At 45.7% G+C, this 21,597-nt stretch overlaps 1 protein-coding gene across 1 annotated transcript in view; it reads left to right on the top strand.

Moving 5' to 3' along the window:
* The window catches only part of SYN2 (synapsin II), a 198,629-nt gene extending 177,362 nt beyond the window's left edge, over window positions 1-21,267 (top strand). The window contains exons 12-14 of the mRNA XM_044916385.1: window positions 14,073-14,133; window positions 18,389-18,608; window positions 21,132-21,267. Of these exons, the coding sequence (XP_044772320.1) occupies window positions 14,073-14,133; window positions 18,389-18,608; window positions 21,132-21,267 (417 nt within the window). The remainder of the gene's footprint in view (window positions 1-14,072; window positions 14,134-18,388; window positions 18,609-21,131) is intronic.
* The last annotated feature ends 330 nt before the right edge of the window (window positions 21,268-21,597 follow it).

Genomic DNA, 21,597 nt, shown 5'->3' with positions numbered 1-21,597 from the left:
CTCAGCAGAGATGACAATGGCACCCCTCTCCTAGGCTTATTATGAGAATTAAATGAAGAACCTAAAATATAACATATATATAGTATATCATAAATGCTCAAAAAAGGTTACCTGTTGTTATTAAGTAAGTAAGCAGCCTCAGGGCTTGGGTTCCCTACAGCTTCCAGCTTAGGCATCATCACTCCCTTTTCTTTCCTTTTTTTTTTTTTTTTTAAGATTTTATTTATTTATTTGACAGAGAGATAGAGAGATAGTACAAGTAGGCAGAGAGGCAGGCAGAGGGAGAGGAAGAAGCAGACTCCCCGCTGAGCAGGGAGCCCAACGTGGGACTCGATTCCAGGACCCTGGGATCATGACCTGAGCCGAAGGCAGCCGTTTAACCGACTGAGCCACCCAGGCGCCCCTCATCACTCCCTTTTCTAAAGATCAGTGCCTTCCTGGGATTATACTGCAACCTTGGAAGCCAAGTAATTGGATTCTGGAAATCCTTTAGTAAAGAAAGAAGAAAAGGGGTGGGGAGGGAAAAACTATAAACCGGCCCGGAAACAAATTACCCCCACATTTGTCTTCTTATCATTTGAATGTTACAGAATCATAGCATAGGAGCATAGTTGATATTCATGATAATGGACCTGAACCATAAAGAAACAGTTATATTTAAGTCAGTATTCCACATATTATTTAAGAAAGCTAGAAATATAATATATAAGAACTATCTGTAGATGGTTAAGCGTCTGCCTTCGGCTCAGGTCATGATCCCAGGGTCCTGGAATCGAGTCCCACATCGGGCTCCCGGCTCAGCGGGGAGCCTGCTTCTCCCTCTGACCCTCTCCCCTCTCATGCTGTTTCTCTCTCGCTTGCTCTCTAAAAAATAAATAAAATCTTTAACAAAAAAAAAAAAAAGAACTATCTGTAGAAATGACTAAAATAAGGGTGCCTGGGTGGCTCAGTCATTTTAGTGTCTGACTCTTGATTTTGGCTCAGGTCATGATCCGGGGGTCTTGGGGAGTCTGCTTTAGGATTCTCTCCCTCCCTCTGCCCTCCCCTCCCACGATCAATAAATAATCTTTTTTTTTTTTTTAAAGAAATGACTAAAATAAAACTGTGACAATTGGTAAGTCAGTTCTTTTTCTGGATCTCAGTTTCTCTACCTATAATATGAGATAGATCTAAATACCTTTTGAGCTCTGAAAATTTCTTTGAGTAGAATACTTCCATCCTTGGGGCACCTGGGTGGCTCAGTCGTTAAGCGTCTGCCTTCGGCTCAGGTCATGATCCCAGGGTCCTGGGATCGAGTCCCGCATCGGGCTCCCTGCTTTGCGGGAAGCCTGCTTCTCCCTCTCCCACTCCCCGCTGCTTGTGTTCCCTCTCTGGCTGTCTCTTTCTCTGTCAAATAAATAAATAAAATCTTTAAAAAAAAATACTTCCATCCTTACTCATGCTGGATAAATGGGAGCTTCTGGGCCAGTAGACTTACTTTGGGCATCCAAGTTGAGAGTAGCCCCCTGCTGTGGGATGCTATCATACATAGCTCGTATGGGTGTTTTATACCTTCTGTAGCTGGCTCACATGTGTCAAACCTCTGGGCAAGTGCAAGAATCTGTTTCTGTACATCAGGAATGTTAGTCACCAGAGAATTACAGTAGAGTAATTAAGACAACAAAGATTAATTGCTTATAAAAATACAAACCCATTATTTAAATGTTGTACTTAATGAGGTGACAGAAAAAGATTTTCCTGGTTAAAAAAATATCAGACCTGTGGTTAGATTTTATGATTTTGTAAAGCTTAGGGATTAGCAGATTGTTGCTTGTCTCTGCCCTAGAGAAAGAGTGACAGGTGGCCCTTTTCTTCCCTTTAACCCTGAGAAATACAGAGAACATCTGGTTGCAGCTTAACTTATGATAGAGTAAGACAGCCTAATGCTACCCAGGTGAGATAAACAAAAATGGGTTGTTCTGGGATTCTGTGAGGATCCCTCAAGTACTTTTATAAATAGAAGTGTACAAAACTCTCTTGGCCTTCTACAGGGAAGTCATTTTGAACTAGAATGCAGAAGAGACCTGAGTTCATCCTTGTCCTTGCCACTGACTTACCAAGTGACTTGGGTAGATATCTTCCTGTTTCTGTGCCTCAGCATCTTCATGTGTAAAATGAAGGACTGAACAAAAAAACTACTAAGATGTCTTCTAGCAATGAAATTTAGATTATACAGAAATGATATCCGAAGCATAAAAGTTCAGTAACAAAGAGAAATCACCAAAAAAACTTTCCACTCCACAGAAAGCATTAGCTTTTCTTTGGTACAAGCCCCTTACTTTGCAAGCAATACATATTGCAACTTAAATATTCGCAAGAAAAATCTAGAATATATCAGAGTCAAGTCAAGAAACATAGTAAGGAATGAGTTTTCCTAAATATAGGGGCTCCTTCAAAAATCCCTTGTAGTAAAGCCAGACTGACTCAAGGATAAGCTTTTCTCTGCTCAGATCACATTCAAAACTACAACAGGATATTGTGGAAAACACACTGTGCTGGGAGTCAGGATACTCAGGGGTTAGTCCTATTGTGTCATAACATTATGTGATCTTGGAACCCGAGGTCTGTCTATAGACCTCGGGTTCCTCACTTATAGAATTAAGTTGAATCAGAGATATTTAGATCCCTTTCAATTCTAAGGTTACGTGAAACCTGGAGTTTGCCCAATTGCAAAGTCTGAGAGTACAGTTGTCTACAATACTGCCCTCACTCCTGACACGAACAGAAAGTTCAGAGAGTTCCCAAGAATTCTCTGGAAGGACTCACATACTTTACTGCAAGCTGTTATACTCACAGATGCATTATAGGAAAGGATACAAATAAAAAATAAACCAAAAGAAGATGCACAGGGCAGAGTCTGGGACTGTTCCAAACATGAAGATTCCATTGTCCTAACCTCCCAGCATCCATATGTAACAGTACACATGGTGCCAATCAGGGAAGCTCATCTGAGATTCATTGTTCACAGTTTCATTGGCTTTCATGTCGTAGGCATGCTTGATTGATTGACCACCTGCTTGAAGTTGATCTCTAGCATCCCCATCCATGAAAGTCAGGTTAATACCATGTGGCCCCAGGGACCACTGTGAGTCACCTCATCAGCATATATTATCAAATGTGATCTGAGGGGCTCTCACCACAAATAAAAAGATACTCCTATTACTTAGGAAATTCCAAGAACTTAGACTTATCTTCCAGGAGTGGGGGGACAAAGCCAGATTAATCTTTGGGCAAGACCAAATTCTTTACTATATACATGATTAAATTAAGTTAGCAAATGTCTCTCAAATACTTTTAGCCCTTTGTGCACAAGGGCTATGCCTTATTCAACTGTGTTTCCACTGACCAGCACAGGCCTAGCTCAACGTGTGTGCTTAAAATTAGTTAATAGACTTAGGGCTACAGAGATAAATGAGATACAGTCCCTGTCCAAAAATTGTTTATATTTTAAATTGAAATCATGACTGAATTCACAAAGGTCATCACCATTTGTCAGATGGTACTTTCTTGTATTCTCTATTAATTTCCTCCTGAACCTTGTGCCTTGACCCCAGGCCACCCTAAAGACAGAAAATATACCAGAATCTGTCACATTTGGCAAAACGCTGCAACTTGGGCTTGAGGTCATGACTCTACTGGTCATATTTCCACCTCCCATTTCTCCCTGATGATAGCACATTTCCACTGGTTATGATTGAGGAGATATTTCAGTCATCCTGGCTCCAGGCCCGTGGAGCTGTCAGACCAGATTGCTTCCATATTCCCACTATTATATCTGCCAGTTTATCTGCATCTTTAGCCACATGAATCTCTTCTAAGGCCCACCCTCCACGGGTGATCTGGATCCCACCTCCTTTTTCCTCTCATGTTATCCCTCTCTTCTCTATCATCGATTTCCTCTTTTCTAGAAGATTATCACACCCACCCACAAACATCTCCCATTTAGAAAAATAAAATAAAAGCCAATCCCACCATCCCACTGAAATTGCTCTTGTCAAAGCGACTCCATATCACCTAGTTCTCATCTTCCCATCTTCTTATCTTGCATGATTTCTCAGTAACCTTGATGCAGTTGACCGTGCTCCCTCTTTCTTGAAACACTTTCCTTCCAGTGATCCTGTTCTTGCCTGATTTTCATTCCACCTCATTGGTTTCTCCTTCTCAACTCCTTTGCTGGCCCCTCCACTTCCACTAAATCTCTACATGTCAGTGCCTTAGAACTTGGTCTGTGTACTTTCCTTGGTGATCTCAGCTAACCCATATCTATCTCCTGCCCTGAACACTTCTTGAACTCCAGATTCATATTTCTAACTCTTGCTTGACATCTTTATTTGCATGTCTAAAGGCATCCTAAATATAACATGGCCAAAGCAGAACTCTTTTTTTTCCCTTAAATTTGTCCTCCCTTCAATTTTCCCCAAGCAATTCATGTAGGCCCCTACCTGCCTCTTTGCCTTCATACCATCCTAGCTCTTCCTCACTGGTAAGGGCCTTTGTATGAGCTGTGTCCTCTGTCTGAAACGTCTTTCCCCTTGTTTTTGCATGGCTGACTCCTTCATGGCAGTATAACTGACATTTCCTCAACAATCCAAAGTTTCCACCTAATCACTGGCTACCACCCCTGCTGCTTTAATTTTCTGCATAGCACTTGCTATCGGTTAAAATCATTCCTGTCTGTTTATTTCTTTGGCTCTTCCAGTAGAATGTAAGCATCTGAAGAGTAGGGGTCTCTTCACTGCTGTATCTCTAGGGTCTGCAGAGTAGCTAACACCTAGTAACCATTGAATATATCATGGGTATACTAAGGAGGGTGCAGTCAGTGGTCAGTAGGAGAGTTAAACAAAAATAACAAAACTATGTCTGCCTACTTTTTATTATGATCATGTGATAGCAATTCTATGCAAATGACAGTGATTAAAATACTCCTCCTACCCAGACAAACCACTCCCTTCTCCTCCCCTAGATATGGCACTGCAGTACATACTTGTTGAGTGAGTTCCCAGGTGGAATAAGTGTCTTTAACAGCCCTTGCAGCATATTGGAGTTGGTGTCAGGATCCTATGAGCGATTTTGGTAATGTGCAAATGGAAGGGATAGAAACCAAGGGATATTACCTGGGTCCCAGCCAGAACTCTGCATGGTGCACTGAGCCTTTAGCTGCTGTCACTAAGTCACATTCCATTCCTCACAATTAAGCCCCTCTTACTGGCCTCTTTCTTCTGTGGCTTTGGCAGCTCAGACTGAAAGAGCTTCTGGCCTGAGTCACAAGCCCTAAGAGCTATTTCTTGCCCAGTATTCTAGGTCAAGACCAGGACCGACAATGACTATTTATCTACCTTTCTCTTTCTCCCTCTCTATCCTTGTCTGCAGCTCCACCCTTAAAGCTTTCATTTCTTTGACTCTAGAAGAGCCCCTAAAGGAGGCTGAGGGGGATATTAGTAGAGGGCACGCCTTGCCTTGTTGTCAGCCAGCCCCTTAGCCTGAGATGGATTAATTATAGAAAACAAAAAGCAAAGTCATTGGAGTGGGCCCAGGCTAGCTGCTTGCCCAGTTCAAAGGGGTAGGGGTGGGGGTGTAAGAGGCACTGGCTATGTTGCAAGTAGGGAGGTGAGTGGCAAAGCCTTATCTGGCTAATGACAAGTTGGTCTTAGCCTAGCTGGACTGCCAGCTGTGGAGCTGCCCTAAGAGTTGGCCAGGGCAAGTGACTCCATAGGCTCTGAAGTGCTTCAGGAAGACTGTTCTTAAGGTGGCAGTGACACCTGGTGGCCAGTGATGGCCAAAGCCTCCGGGCTATATATGTTTGAAGCCTCCCCATAGGCCCTGCTCTCCCATCACCCACACACCTGGGGTCTGTCTTCTGGGATCTGAGCTGGGCCTTATAACCCGGGGCTCTAGAGAGGTGTATGCTGCTCCTGAGACTCTTGGGAATCAGGGAGAGAACTTCAGGTAGACAAAGCTTTCAAGTCACGCCAGTAGGGGTGGCATCCCAGTGCTCTCCTTTGTGTGGCTAATCTTTTTTCATTTCCCATTACACTGCTTCCACTTTTGTTATTTTCCTGTGAAGTCTTCCAAAGTCAAAGGACTGAATTGCTAATGCAGGGATTTCAGACACCAGAGAACTTTCTCTTTGGCTTGTGGGTTATACCCATGAAGAGTGATTCTAAGACAGCCTTTGGAAGCATTAGTACACATGTGGTGTCCAGGAGGAAGATGAGCCTCTTCGCCTACTTTGAGCAGGTCAGACCACACCTGCAATGTTGTTTCCAGTCTGAGGGTCACAGTATAACAAGCACAACTTCTAACTCTAACTGGAATGTGCTCCCAGGAAAGAACCAGGAGGTTGAGGCATTTGGCAAATCTTTGAGTAAAAGTTAAAGGAGCTCCAGTTGAATAGCAATAGTCTCAAGAAGCCTATGACTTAGTACCTTCAGCTCTGTGGTAGCTGTCATGGGAGAGTACTGGTGCCAAAAGGCAAACCTGCTAGAAGACAGGAGTAAACTCTCTAACACTAGGAGAGGAAATGGCTACTCTGAGAAGTGGTGTGTGGCTGGCACATCATCGCTGATATTCATTCAGGGGCAAGATGAGCCCCTTGTCAGAGATATGGTAAAAAGGTGGGCTGGGGGCTAGGGATGTTCAAGTAGGTAACTTAAAATCTCCTTCCAGATCTAAGATGCTGTGTGCTAGCCACAGACCTGGAAAGGGCAGTAATGAGACTTCAGAATTGAAGGACTGAGGTCCATAAACCTGTAGCCTCTGGCCTCTGGTGGGACATTATGCCAGTCCTTTTTACTGGTTTTCTGGGCTAAAGAGATACTCAAAATATTTTCAGACAGGTCTTTCCAGCTACAGAGGCTTGAAAAGACGAAGTCTCTTGAGTACAGGACACCAAGACTGAGAAGGGGTTTCACTGGGGTCTAAAGTGCCATGCAGTTAGGGAAGGGACACAGCTCAGATCCCAAACATGGGACTAAGAAGGACTTACATAGCTTAGAAGAAGTAAATTTAGGACAAATGAAAGGCCTTCCTGCTTCCCACAGCAGGACTGGCTTTAGGGAATTTGTTCCCCAGTGAGTGTAAGCTGAAAATGTGAGGAGATTTGAGGCAGGTTCAGATAAAGTCACTAGTGACCAGATCCCTTAGCAGACTATTAAGGGAAACTGACTATTTTGGGGATGTCTTAACTTTTAAGGGACATCTTTAATCACTTGAAGCTGACATTCTGACCTCGGGTGACCTGGCCCTTAGTGCCCCCATAGGTCTCATGGACTGCCCCCATGGGACACTCCTTATGTCCTTAGGAAATCACTGATTATGGGAGGGCCCCAATCCAGGAGATGAGCTCTGCCCTCAGTGTAGCAATTTTCCTTATGAAAGGAGGAGGAGGAGGAGCTCATCCTTGGGAACCTTTCGTAACCTTTCAGAGGAAGAAAGGTGGGCACTGGTAACTGCTGGAGTGATCTCAGAAAAATCCCAAGGTGCCAGAAAACATGCTGTCCCCTTTGCTCTGCCTGAACCTACAACCTCCCGACCACATTCCTTCCTGCTGCCTCATTCCCCCTGGGGTCCTAGACCGGGGGAGCGGAGCCTGGGGGAGCTGATCAGAATAGCTCTGTGGCGTGTCCGGCGAGGAGCTTGGCCTGGCCTCTTTCCTGGGGCCAGACCCTGAGACCCTTTCCCAATTTCCTGTCTCAGATATGCTGAGCAAGCACAGGCCTTCCTCCTTAGTGGGGGCAGCTGGACTCAGGCCAACAACTCTCAAAAGTTGAGTCACTCAGTGTCTTTCCTTCCTCAGCTTTCCATCCTGCTGGGACCTCAGATAGGAGCTCCTGTCTCCCAGCTTGTCTGCTGAAAGCCACAGGATAGCAAATTAAAGGTGCCTTTGACAAAGCCCCATAAACCCTCATCCATGGGCTTGGTTTCTCTCCTAGACAAGTGATTTCCTGTCCATTCACCCCAAGAGCTAATATTTATTGTTCTGAAATGACTCTTCCGCATCTTCAGGAACCTCATTGGAACAAGTCAGTGATATACAGAGGGCATGGTATAACCTAGCTCAGAATCCCCTACATACTGAGCTACTATGCACCAGGTGACAGGAAGCCACCCAACAATACTTTCTCCATCAACGCATTACATTCTAGAGCTTCGTTAGAGCTGCACTCCTTTGGATTGATATTTATTATTATCTAAATTATAGTAATGATGCTCACTTATATCATTGCTTTGCCTAGCACTGTACAGTTTACAAAGCACAGACATTACTTTGAGTCTCACCATCCTTATGTGAGATGGTTTGGGCTGCTATATCTATCTCCATTTCATACATCAGCAAAGAGAATACAAATGACTTGTCCAAAGTCATACAGTTTATAAGCAGGAGAACTGAACCTTCTGGTCCCCCGTTTAGGGAGTAGTCTACAATGCTATGCTCTATGCGTTTTTCATGAAGGTAAAAATGGAGAGAGCTGGGCTTTTGTGGCCTTGTGTAAGGGAAACCCTTGCTTTCTTTCTCCTGACAACCAGGTGCTAAACATGTCAACATAGAGGAGTTTCTGAGCTACACCTGCCTTTCCTGCCTCCCTGACTTCTCAGATTGCTAAAACTCAGTGGGTTCAGCAAAGTGGGATACCAGCCCAACCGGCTTTGATGGAAAGCAGTAGCAAACTCTACTTGCCAAGCCCCTAAAAGCCTGTGCCTGCAGACACCTCTTCTCAGGCTCAATAGCCCTGGGGTCTTGCTGGGCTCAAGACTCTGCAGCTAAGAAGGGCTTGTATCCTATCTCAGACACCTAAAGAACTGAAAAATGCATGAAAGAATCAATGGAAACCCAGAACCAGAGAGCCTGAAGAAGTCATCTGCCTGCAACTTCGCGACCTCCTCCATAGCATCTCTGACCAGAGTTTGTCCTGGCCCTGCTTAAATACCTCTAAGGCCAGGACGCCAGGAGGCTCACTACTACCAAGTCAGTCCTTGACCTTGATCAGATTTACATTTGACTGACTTTGATCTTCTACTCACTTAATCCTCCCAGTTGGTCTGCTTGAGGAACTGAGACTCATAAATTAAGTAACTTTCCCGAAGTCACATGAGGAAAGATGTCATTCCCATCCTTCTCGCCATCCTATCTGCTCCAGATACCCACTTTCTCCCCATGTACCTATTTTAATTCCACTGGTGTCCCCCTTAAAGAAACACCCAGAACTAGTTCCAGTGCTCTCTTGTGAGGCTTATCAGCTGAAAGAGCAAAGAACCGGTGCCCTCCCTTCCTTGAGACACTGAAGCCCCTCTCGTTGTATCAAATTTTTGGCAGCAGTATTATAAATAGAGACCCTCTGAGGTCATTGTCATTCTATAAAGCCACAGTTGGTTTTTTTTCCCCCTTATGCTGCTGTAAAGGCCATTTATTCCCCTTTTTTTGAGTGCAGCTGAGCACAAGCATTGGACTACATATTCTTACCTGTTTGAGTCAACTCAACTTCCTGAGGGAAACTGCAGCTAGTCTGGCCATGGGCTCCTGCTGCGGGCTGGCTATAGGCCAGACTTTGGCAGTGACGCCAGAGTGGCCAGACTTCTGTGGAATTCAGCATCTCAGGCGGTTCTTGGTGACTGGAGACAGATCCCATGGTAGCCAAACCCCACGGGAATAGCCCTCAGCCTCAACAGATGGATGGCTTGTGGGTGGAGCTAGAGAGTCTCAGCCTAGCAAAGGAGAGTCCTAGGGGACTCTTCCCCTACCCCTCATAGTCCCTGGGAAGTCTTCAGTCCACAACCGCTGTGGAGCCAGGAAAGGGTGAAGCTCCCTAGGCGCCAGACAAGAGTGGCCAAGGCATATTCCCAGGCTCCAGCTCAAAGGACTGCCTCTGGGAGCTCTTCCTCTGAAGCTTTTGGAAGGGAAATTTTGGGCTCAGTTCATCCATGTCTTATTTATATATTTCTGAGGCTGAGGAGATCCAGGGCCAGCCTTCATTTGTATGATTACCCCTGTCTGCTCATCCAATGAGTATCTGGAGTTCTACCATTCAAGCTTAATCTATGGGATTTTAAAGGGTCCTCCCTGCCCCCCGCCGGAATCATAAATTGTCAGGATAGAAGGAACCATAGTGTTCACCTAATCTATCTCATATTTAGTGAAGGAATATTCTCTACAATATCTTTGTTCTAATTCTCTAGCCTCTGCATGAACATACCCACCTCCCAAGATAGCCTCTTCCACTGATTTTACTATAGAAAGTTCTTCCCATAACTAAAATTCTACCTTTCTGGAGCTTTTGCCCATTGCCCCTGGTTCTGCTCTCTTGTTATATGGTCTTCCATAACCCTACCTAAAAATAACAATTCTCCTGGAGGAGAACATCTTAAGCTGTTCCTGACCAATGTCTGAGGTGATTGGCAGCCATCAGTGGTATGGGGTGAGGCCCCAGGAAAGGAGACTGGCAAGAGCCAGTCTAATGACTCCACAAACTATATGAACTTTACTGTCTTTCATCTGAGTATCCTTCTCAGGCAATAAGAAACCATAACACTGGTAGCTTGTCAGGGAGACCAGAGGAGGCTTTACTATCACAACTAAATAAAGTTCTCTGAAGCCTAGGAATAGAGCATTGCAGGGGGTATTCCATCATGGGAGTAAGACTTGGGTAACAACAGAGTTTCAGAGGAAATTCCTCATCAATATCACTATCATCTGTTGCATATTACTTAGCACCTACTGGGGCCAGATGCTTATAGATATCTAGATTAGATGAATAGATAGATGATAGATGGTAGATAGATAGATAGATAGATAGATAGATAGATAGATAGATAGATAGATAATCTCACTTAACATCACAGAAACCTTGTGAAAAGAGGTGGGTTCAGAGGGGTGAAATAACTTGCCAAGGTCACAAAGCTAGTAAATGGCAGATCTGGATTGAATCCAAGGTCTTCCCAGCCCAAAGGCCCAAATTCCTCAGTCACTCTGCTGCCCAATCTTAAAGACTTGCTGCTGGACACCTAGGCAGCAATGTATGTTGTATGTGTGTTGGGGATGAGGTTGATGTCCATGCCCAGTCTTAGCATGTCAGAAGCCCAGGTAGAAAGGCCACCCTGTTACCTGTGCTCCAATTATCAAACACTATATTCTGGCCCCAGACTTCACTAGTTGGCAGCCAGGTCAAGAGAAAGAAGAGATCATTGTGGGAAAGAACTCTTGGGCCTAAAGTGCCCCTGGGTTAGGCAGTCTTGATGGAAGCAATTTCTGCTTCTTTGAGGCTTGTTTTAACTTTACCTTCTGCATCTGATACACATGCACATGTAGCAGGCCTCAAATTTAATTCCCTAACCTGAGCATTTTCAGGCCTGCTCCCTGGAGTTGATACCAAATACAATATGGTATCATATTAAATATACAAAACTTCTATGATTTAACAACATTTCTCTCCTAAAGACTTATACTCTAGTCCTTTTCGGATTTTCACCATTATTGTACTACATGTTCATTTATTTAACAAGCATTTATTAAGGGCCTCTTATATACTCAGGCCTGTGCTTGAGGGTGTTGGTAAAATGTCGATAGTCTTGAATTTTCCAAAATATTCCTAATTCCAACTGTTTTAACTTTTTAAATAAATAGTTCCTGTACAGGCCATATACCCCCATTTTTCTTTGAGAACAAGGGGCATTGCATTTGTCAGGAATTAGGGGAAGATGAAGACACGTAGTCTGTGCCCTGAAGGATCTGTCAGTCTTGTTGGGAGCATCATCCCAGTCTTTAGGATCATAACACAGCACTACGAAGACCCTCTTCAGTAGTATGAGTCTTCTAAGTGCTGTTTCAGGATTTCAGAGAAGAGATCACAGTCAAAAGGGGCAGTCAGAAGGGACTATTTCATGGATGAGGTAGAAAGTGACTTAGACGTCTAGGATGTATTGGATGGGATTGGTAAAACAGGTGGAAAGGTATTCCTGGAGGGCAACATGATGTGGCCTAGCCTTGAGAATAAAGAGTGAGGGGTTGTGCCTGGAGGGAGCAGGTGCGTTTAGGACACGAGGGAGAGAAAAGGCTAGGAAGGTCATTTCCAACCATGCTGAAGCAAGTTTTAGATGTCAGCCTGAGGGATATGGTTGTCATCCTGTTGGCAATGGGAAGAAAATGTAAGCATCCGGTTGCCTAGCCTCACAGCCCTGCTGCATCAGCCTCTACTGTGTAACTCTGGGCAAATTACCTGACTTAGTTGGGCCTCAGTTTCTTTGTCTAAAGATTAGGGGTGTTGATAATAATAGCATCTACCTCATAGAGGTCCTTTGAGGTTTGTGATACTTTATCAAAATGCCCATCATGTTACCTGTCACATATGTAGTGTTAGCTATAAGTTTTCAGAGCAGTAAAGTGACACAATTAGGGAAGGAGTGTAGGAGGACACAAGGTAGGCACAGAGAGGAGAGATTAGAGGGAGAGGAGACTAAAGCATGAGGAAACTATTCTGGTAATGGTATAGTAGTAACAGTAGTAGTAGTAATCTAGTAGTCTAAGCAAGATACAGTACAGGCCTGACCAGCAATGGTCAGGAGAAGGTGGTGAATCTTAGATGTTGAGAGGGAAAAACTGACGGGTCTTGCTGCTGACTGGGTGGTGTGGTCTCTAGCTGGTGTGTTGAGTGTGGGTATTTCAGTGTCAGAGCTCAGACCAAGCACCGTAACATTGCTTGGAAGAAGGAGAGGGGAAGTATTGGTGTGCTTGCTGTGATCTGTGAGAGGGTGGGGACTGTAGACAGAACAGCACCCTCTGATGTGGTGGCACTAAGGACATTTCAAAGGTCCCCTGCCTCCTACTGCCCTAATTCCTTTTAGTAGGATGGGTTTAGGCAATATTGTTAAAGATCGTGACATTGGAGAGGGTAACACTTCAGCTCCCTTTGAGTGGAGCTGAAAAAAGGCCTTCGAAGGCAGGAGAGGAGACTGATGGTGAGAATGGAAGGGCCGTAGGAAATGGGGAACAGGAGAAACAGTTTTCATGTGGGAGTAGGGCTGAGGGGCACGTCACGAGGGAGAGAAGCACTGAAAGAGGAAGTGGGAGAATGCTAAAGACATGCTCAGCCCATTTCACAGCCTTGCCCCTGCAATTCCCTCTGTGACATCACCATTGGCACCCTTGGCACCTCTTAGGCTTTATAGAGCATTTCCCTTGTACTGAATTTAAGCTCCAAATGCTCACTGCCTTTAATTCCAATGTTAGACAAACTGAAGTCACATGCATCTTCGATCCTGTCAGGGCATAATCAGAATTATAGCTGGGAGGAGAGGAAGCATGGGAGTGGAGCCATGTTGTTGAATAAAATGTAATTATGCTATTTGAGAAGAAAAACAGCTTGGCCTTGAGTACTTTTACAAACATTAACATCTTACTCTTTCCCTCTGGGTAAGGGGGGTTTGGGGGAAACAGATGACTGCCCCCTCCTTCAAGTCCTTCTCTGTGGGAGTTCCAGCATAGCCCAAAGAGTGGATCTGACTCCAGAGCCAGCCCCAGAGCCAATCCAACCCCAGAGTTAACTCTGCAAGAGAAGTGAGGCAAGTCTGGGCTCATCACCTGGTCCAGCCCCTGCTCTCGGGGCCCCTGGAGTCCCCTAAAGCCCAATCCACTCTCTGGAGTTTGGTGTTGATCCTCCCTTTCCTTCAGGAAGCCAGGCCTGTGAGTACAACGAGGACCTGGACAGCAGGTAGCCACCAGAGAAGAAACCAGGTGCTGTTAGAAGACTCAAAGCTTCTAGACAGAATAAGGCTAAGAGGGAGGGAAATGAAAAGAGAGATTAGGGGATCTCAGACACTGCCTGTCAGGGTGGGACTAAGCCCCAGACTGCCTAGACCTGTGCCCCAGCAACACCCCAGAGGTTGAGAACCCCTTTGAGGTGTTTCTGGAACAGCAGAAGCCTCTAGGCCAGATCCCATGGTCCCCATCAGATCCCACTGCATTCATGCCACAGAGCCACAGGGTTTCTCTTTGGAATCTGTTCGGCGTTTTGTTTTTATCTCTTTTGCATTTTGTCTTCCAGAGTGGAACACTTAAGGATCCGGACTCGAGCAAGACCCCACCTCAGCGGCCAGCCCCCCAAGGTTGTTTACAGTATATTCTCGACTGTAATGGCATTGCAGTAGGGCCAAAACAAGTCCAAGCTTCTTAAAGTGATTGGTAGTTCATTTTTCAAAGCAGAAATTTTAAGCCAAAAACAAACAAGGGAAGAAAGGAAAGCGGGGAGGGGAGCAACAGACCCTCCCATTGGTGCCGTTTCTGCGTTCTTTCAGTGCTGACTGGACTGTGTTTTCCTCTGCAGTGTCAGCTCCTCTGTCTGGTTGTTTACCTGTTCCTGTTCGTGCTTGTAATGCTCACTTATGTTTCTCTGTATAATTGTGTTTCCAGGGCTTTGTCAACAGTGTACAAAAGAATTGTGCCTCTCCCAAGTCCAGTGTGACTCTATCTTCTGGGTGGTTTGATAGTATTTTTTAAAAGCATTACATAATGTGGGGTGAAATAGGACTGGGGGGATGGACAGGGGAGAAACAAAGACCACAAAATTAAAACCCAACTCCTCTCCTTCTCCACCCCCCAGGCTCAGATTAAAGCGCCCCCCACCCCCTGCTTACCTCCATGAGTGTGCTTGGGATCTCCAATGAATTGTGCTTTTTGCTTCCTTTCTGCATGACTAGGGTAAATAGATAGAAGTTTAAGAGATTTTCAAGGTCTAATTTCCATAGCTTCATCCGTTGAATCTGAAGGCATCCACCTTTTTCTCCATTTGCTAAAATTTGGTGCAGTTTGAGTTTATGTGAATAGGCTGACTGTGCCTGTAGAGCTCTTGTGTTTTTAGTGATGACATGAAATACAAAGAACAAGCTATTTCCAGGAATGTGTTCTGTATTTTACATCCCAGTGTACCTTCTTTTTTATTAACTAATTAGCTATGAGATTAGACAAAAAAAAAAAAAAAACGGGGCCGCTGATGTGCAATATCAAAGTGAACTTGTGAGTATTTTCTGTGCGTTGATCTCAGTCCCCCTAAGTTGTTTCTTCTTTGTTGCTGTTTCTGAATTGGCCATATTATGCGCTTCTGTGGAACTGAGGCTGCTTTGTATTCCCCAAAGCCTGACCTATGTACAGAGATGATACTTTAGCAATTGTGGACATAGGATGCAGGAAACTACTGAAAGTCTGAGAAGGAGTCGACCATTCTGCTCTTGGCCTCTCCCTAGGCAATCATGAGACCAAATCAGAAGTGTCCCATTTCACAGAGGGGGTACACTGCCTACAGAACTCTGAGGTGGACTCCTGCTTTCATTTTCAGCTGTAACAAGAGCCCTCCAGAGGCCAGAGAATGAGGAGTGTTATCTTTGCTGGGAAGAACTGTCTCTGATTTTAGCTTGTGTGTGTTTGGGGCAAAGGCTCCACAGCCATGGCTCTGGAAGAAACCTCACCAGTTTGTCCTCTTTCCTCTGACACGCCGTTCCTGGGCAGTGATGAGGCAGTTAATTAAAGCAGGCCTCGGCTTCAGCGCCTCATCTTGCCATCTCCTAGCCAGGTTGGGATGGGCGCTGAGCGGTCTTCTCTAGCACTGTGGTCCGTGGGAGTTCATGCCAGCAGTTTGCATTTTAAAGAAGTGCTTCTAGGGCGCCTGGGTGGCTCAGTTGGTTAAGCGACTGCCTTCGGCTCAGGTCATGATCCTGGAGTCCCTGGATCGAGTCCTGCATCGGGCTCCCTGCTCGGCGGGGAGTCTGCTTCTCCCTCTGACCCTCCCCCCTCTCATGTGCTTGCTCTCTCTCATTCTCTCTCTCTCAAATAAATAAATAAAAATCTTAAAAAAAAAAAAAAAAAAGAAGTGCTTCTAGCTCTACTGTTACATTCCTCTCACTTCCATACTGATACGTTACTGTTCTGGATTCCAGGTCTGAGGAATAGTGTTGATAGTATGATGTATGTGTCAAGGGCACGTGCCCTAGTTTCTCCTTCGGTTGCTGGCAAATTCTGAGGCTACAGGAAAATGCACTGAGTGTGAGTGTTCTCATCTGTGATTCCTCCCTTAGATGGTGATGCTGGTCAATCTGTTGTAAATATATACATATATGCATTTATGCACTTCCAGGTGGGTTGCATAAGAATCAGGTCCTTAAATACCTCCCAATCTGATGAAATGGTAGAAAAGAATAAAGCAACATTTCCCAGAACGGAGGAATACATTTTTATTTTTATTTTTACTTTTGTCCAAGTGGTGAGCTGATGGTGGTGTTGCTTCTCTGCATGTTATCAGTGTGAACATCCAGGTGCTTTTCATGTGACATTTGTGAGCCACAAATACAAAGTTGCCATTTGAATTCAGTCAGGCTCCAGGGTGGTGTTAGCCAAAGTTTCTCAGGTGGGGGAGAAACTGATTAGGGCTCCTACTGCCAAATGCAAGCAGGCAGTGTAACCTGACTATCATGTGCCCTCAGGCAGCATGCTAAGGGACAACTCTGTGGCCTGGGGTACATCCATGTCACAGTATAGGATTGCTGTTCAGGTGTTTTGTACCCATTTCTTTTCTGATGTTGTCCCCTTTTTTTGTACCGATCCAGCTGGGAGAACCTCAGCCAATGCTGGAAGTGTGATTTAAGTACCTCTCTTTTGTGACTCTCTTGTACAGCTTAATGTGCAATAAAGGAAAAGTTATATCTGTCTTCAGTGTTAAGTTGTAAAGTTTCTGGCTATTCAAGCATCTCTGTACAAGTGGGAAAGGTTCCTGGTATAAGAGGCTGAGCCATCAACCTGCTGTACTTTACAAGAAAAGGCTGATACAGATGAAGCCAAACTTTGGAAGAGGCAAAAACTGGCTAACGTGAAATATCCTGATCTGTCGTCTTCATCTTCACTGGTTATCTGATTTGAACTTGGAACTTCAAGTTTTCAATCCAAAATTCCATTTGTGTATTTATTTAGGTAAAACTAACTCTGGTATTCATTGGTAATTGATATGGTGGAGTCCATGCCATGTAGTAGGGAGATGGGCTGATAATCATGGGTGCACAGTGGTGTAGATGGATAATTCTGCCTCTCCAGAGGATATAAGTATTCTGGTGTTTCTAGGATCCTAAGTTACAACACAACTCTTAGCTGCTCTTGAGTTTCTATAAGCCTACTCCTTCCAGCCAGCCCATGAATGTGGACGCCGGGAGTGAGACTTGAGAAACTGGATCTCTCAGGCCAATTATGCATCATTCCAACAGTCAGTATGCACTGATGAGGACATCTATTAAGTCAAAAGATGACTAAGGAACCCCCACCCCTTAGCAAAATCTGAGCAATCAGGTATCACACTTACTGCCTGACAAGCCCCAGAGGAAGGATGGCCTTTTCCCCCTCCAGGCCACCAGATGGTTTTCTGTCTCATGCTGAGAGAATGGTATCCTGGTCCTTTTGGGGGTGGGGGTGGAGGTGGGAGGCTGCTTCTTTGTGGGATGGTGCCCACATCCCCAGGGGAGAATAGGGCTTGGATTTCTGGAGAATTTCACCACACACACTGGGGAGAGAGTGGAGACCCCTGAGGATGGTACTAAGAGGCAAAAGAGCACATGGATACAGAAGATTCCCCCTAGTCATCTGCTTGAGTTAATGTTAAAATGAAGCTCTGGTGGGGCAGGGCATGGCAATCAGACACGTGCAGGTCAGGAGCTGGACAAGGCCCAGTTCTATAAAAACAATGCAAATCTGTGATCATTAATGACTATAAAGCACACAATACTTTTTGAAGAACTTTCTTGTCCATTAACATCTTTGAAACACTACCTTCTTGAAAGACAACTAAGACTAGGGATTACTTTTTCATAGTTTTATGGTTGTAAACACCAAGGCCCGGAGAAGTTTGCAGACTTGCTCAGGGAGTCACTGATAGACTGTGTCTTGACTTTCCGATTCCCAGACCTATGCTCTGTACTGCCTTGTACTGCATCTACAGTGTGGAACTTGAGACCTCCTAGTAAACCGTGGGGCACGTTGCCCTCTGCCTGAGGAACCGCTGGGGAAGAGGGGTGGGGTCCCTCTGGTCTGGGAGCCTTCTGTGAAAGAGCTTGCTTCTGATCAGGGCCCCTCATCCCATGCTTTCTTCCTTGTCCTCCTGATACCTGCTGTGCCTGAGGGGCTGTGTCTCTGAGGAAGTGCAAGTAGCGGCAGATGTATGAGGAAAACCAGGGGCTGGCTCTGGAGCCCCACAGAGCCTCGGGTGGCTTCTTGTAATAGAGCTTATCCTTTTGGTGATTAACTAACCCCATCCTTTAAGACGTAGATTCTAATAAGAAAACCCTTTGATACGGTTAAATTATGAAGTTTTTCTTGTACTGAACCTAGGGGGCCCTGGGCAACCCCAAGGAATGCAACCCCCAGGCAAGGTGATGCCTCCACGCCGGCCTCCCCCTGGACCATCACTGCCACCTTCCTCCTCTTCCTCCTCCTCCTCTTCTTCCTCCACCACCCACGGAGATGCACCCTCCAGCAGCAGCTCCCTGGCAGAGGCCCAGCCACCCCCGGCTGCTCCACCACAGAAGCCCCAGCCTCACCCACAGCTCAAGTAAGAGACAACTCAGCAGCTCCTTCCCCTCCCCTCTTCCTGCCCCTCCTCACAGGCCGTAGGCTCCAGAGCTGCTAGAAAGCACCTTCAATCAGGCTTTCTCCTATAGATATTTTTGTGGGACTTTTTTGGGGTTTTGGTTTTGGGTTATTTATTTATTTATTTGTTTATTTTTGGCTGGGGGCATGGTTGGGGGTTGATTGGGGAGGGTAGAAAAGAAGGAAGTGAAAGTCTAAGGTCTAGCTAGAAGCTCAAACCCTCCCCTTTCTTCCTGGGGAATGCCAATAAGGCAGAGTCACTGCTCCTTTCCTATTCTTATATTAGCTTAGGGTTTTGTTTTTTTTTTTAATCCTGTCTCCCACTCTTTTTTCCATTCCTTTTCTGTGTGTGTGTATGTGTATTTCTCCCTCTCAAAATTAAAAAAAAAAATCCTCTTTCCTGCCTCCTACTCACAGTTAGGGTGTGCAATCAGCAAGGCTGCCCAGAAGGAAAAAAGGGAAGTAGTTAAATCCATTTCAACTTTGTACCTTCAGCTTTGTCAGAAGGAGGTCGGTTTCTGGTGTGGTCAACAGAGGAGGGTCCAGATAGATACCCTGAGGAACTCCATCTTCTTGGGCTTCCTCACTCCCTAGAAGCCCCCATCACACTGTCCTGCTTCAGAGGAAGAACTGAGGGCCCCTGGAAAACAGTAAAGCTGTACTTGGGATGCACCTGGGTGTGGATGGTAGTCAGTTCTACCCTCTCCTCTAGAACTAGAGATGCCTCTTTGCACCGTCCCCAAACAGACCTCTGTCATCACTGTCAGCAGAGACAGCTGTAGCCTTGCAGGGATGGGAGGGACCCATCAGTGCTTTCAGAGTGAGGTGATGGGAATCTTCAGGGAGGGAGAAAAGGAGGCCACTTAGACATGGTCTAGTCATTGCATAGATGAGTAAACTGCTCAGAGAGATTTGATTAATTTTCTTTCTCAAAACTACTCTGCTAGTTAGTGGCAGAGCCAGGATTCAGGCTCAGGTGGTCCAGATGACCACTTTCTCTGGGTCTTCCAGCCCTTGGGACTGGAGGGGCATCACCCACTCCTGCTCCCCAGCTCTGGCCAGTGGCACATTTCACATCTCACCTGACCCATAACTTCCCCTCAATCCAATTGTTTTCTGCATGCTGACTTTTAAAATCTCTCCTGCCTTCTCATTAGCCACCTCTGGCCCCAGTCTGAGAGCAGATCTTTGGGTTGCCATTGCCTTTGGGCTGAAGTTGTTGAATAGAGCCATCATCTGACAACAAGCAGGAGGCTTATACCCAGTGCCCCTGGCTGTGCATGCAGAGGGGGTCCTCCCTCCCAAAGGCCAGCATGTTGGGGCCCATTGCCAACCCTAATGGAAGGCAGGGCATCTGTTCAAAGTCATCACTGCAGGAGATAAACTGCTCACACTCCTGTAGAATGGAGTTTTGGGGCTGCACCCTGAATGTAGGGAAGGGCTGGGAGCCCTAAGACATCAGGAGAAAAGTTCTACAGCCAGAAACCATCAGGAAAGAGACACAGTGAAAGTCAAGGAGATATGGCAGACCACTGGATACGCCAGACCTCATATTCTCTTCTCAAGGGCTGGGCTTGGCCTCCCCTTGACCTTCTTGCCTTCACAGTTTTTCTCTCTGAATCCCTAGTCTCTCAGGGGAAAAATTGGTTCCTAGAATGTATGTGATTTGGGTTTTTAATTAGAAAACTGCCTAATGTCCTTGTGTGCACCAGATATGTATCTCTTCTGCCCCTGGATACCCTGAACTGCATAAACCTCATATTAGGACTCCTCTGGGGTAGGCTACAAAGAATGGTCATGTCCATTTTAAGAGCAGGTAACTTGAGGCCTTGGTTTATTCAAGTTTATTTGGAATCAGAGAAAAAAAGCCTAGTATAAAGACCTGAAAAGACCTGGAGGGCATTTTACCAAACACCTGCACATCACAAATGAGAAACCAAGTCCCGGAGAAGCATAAGAATGAGTGAAGGGCAGATCCAAGACTTTGACCCAGGTCTTCTGATGCTGGCTTTACCACTTGACAGTTGATGGAAGAGAGTGCAAAGAGTCTATGGTCCCCTGGTTGCTATATTTCATCAGAAGGGAAGGGTGTGAGATTCTTAGATTAGTACTTACCAAGTTGGGACCTCTGAAATGTAGCCTGTGGGCCCTTTAGCATTAAGTATAAGAAACAGCCTTTGAGTCACTCCTCCCTCTTTCCCTTTTCTCTTTTTTCCCCCTTCTCCCTCTTTTCCTTCTCTTTTCCCCCTTCTCCCTCTCTCCCACACTGCCCCCATCCTTTCCTGTTTTAGCAGCATTGAAGGAGGATAAATAGCACAGGGGCCTCCCCGGGTCCTGGCAGTACTCCACTGCTGGCTTTCTCCTCCATGACCCTGGTTTCCCTGGGGTGGGAGTGGGGGTTTGGTTGTGTATCCTCATGTCACCGTCTTTCCCTGCCTCACTGGGAACACCCCCTCTCACGTTCTCTCTGGTTTTTATCTTCAAGCAAGTCGCAGTCCCTGACAAATGCCTTCAGCTTCTCTGAGTCCTCCTTCTTCCAGTCTTCAGCCAATGAGGATGAAGCCAAAGCGGAGACCATCCGGAGCTTGAGGAAGTCCTTTGCCAGCCTCTTTTCAGATTAGCTCTCCAGATACACGGGGGCACCTAGCCCAACCGGGAAAGGCATCTGAGACATTTGCCAATAGTCAGCCACGCTTGGTGATGTCCCATGACCTTGACGTGTGTGGTCCCTTCCTCTGCTCCGTTGTGCTAAGTGATATTGTGCAGCTCAGAAAAGACCATGTGAAAGTCTCAGGGCAGGCGCCTAACCAGCAAGGGGCACCTGACAGAGAGAATAGAGCTGCTTTCCCGTGGTCCTGAGAGTTTCCTCTGAGGTCATTGTTTGCTGTGAGCGTAGTGGCCTTATTGTGACAGTGTCCTCATGTCTTATTCTCTTCACGAAACCGGGATTC

Source organism: Neomonachus schauinslandi, chromosome 1 (assembly GCF_002201575.2).
Source record: "Neomonachus schauinslandi chromosome 1, ASM220157v2, whole genome shotgun sequence".
NCBI lineage: Eukaryota > Metazoa > Chordata > Mammalia > Carnivora > Phocidae > Neomonachus > Neomonachus schauinslandi.
This window is presented reverse-complemented; position numbering and strand designations above follow the sequence as displayed.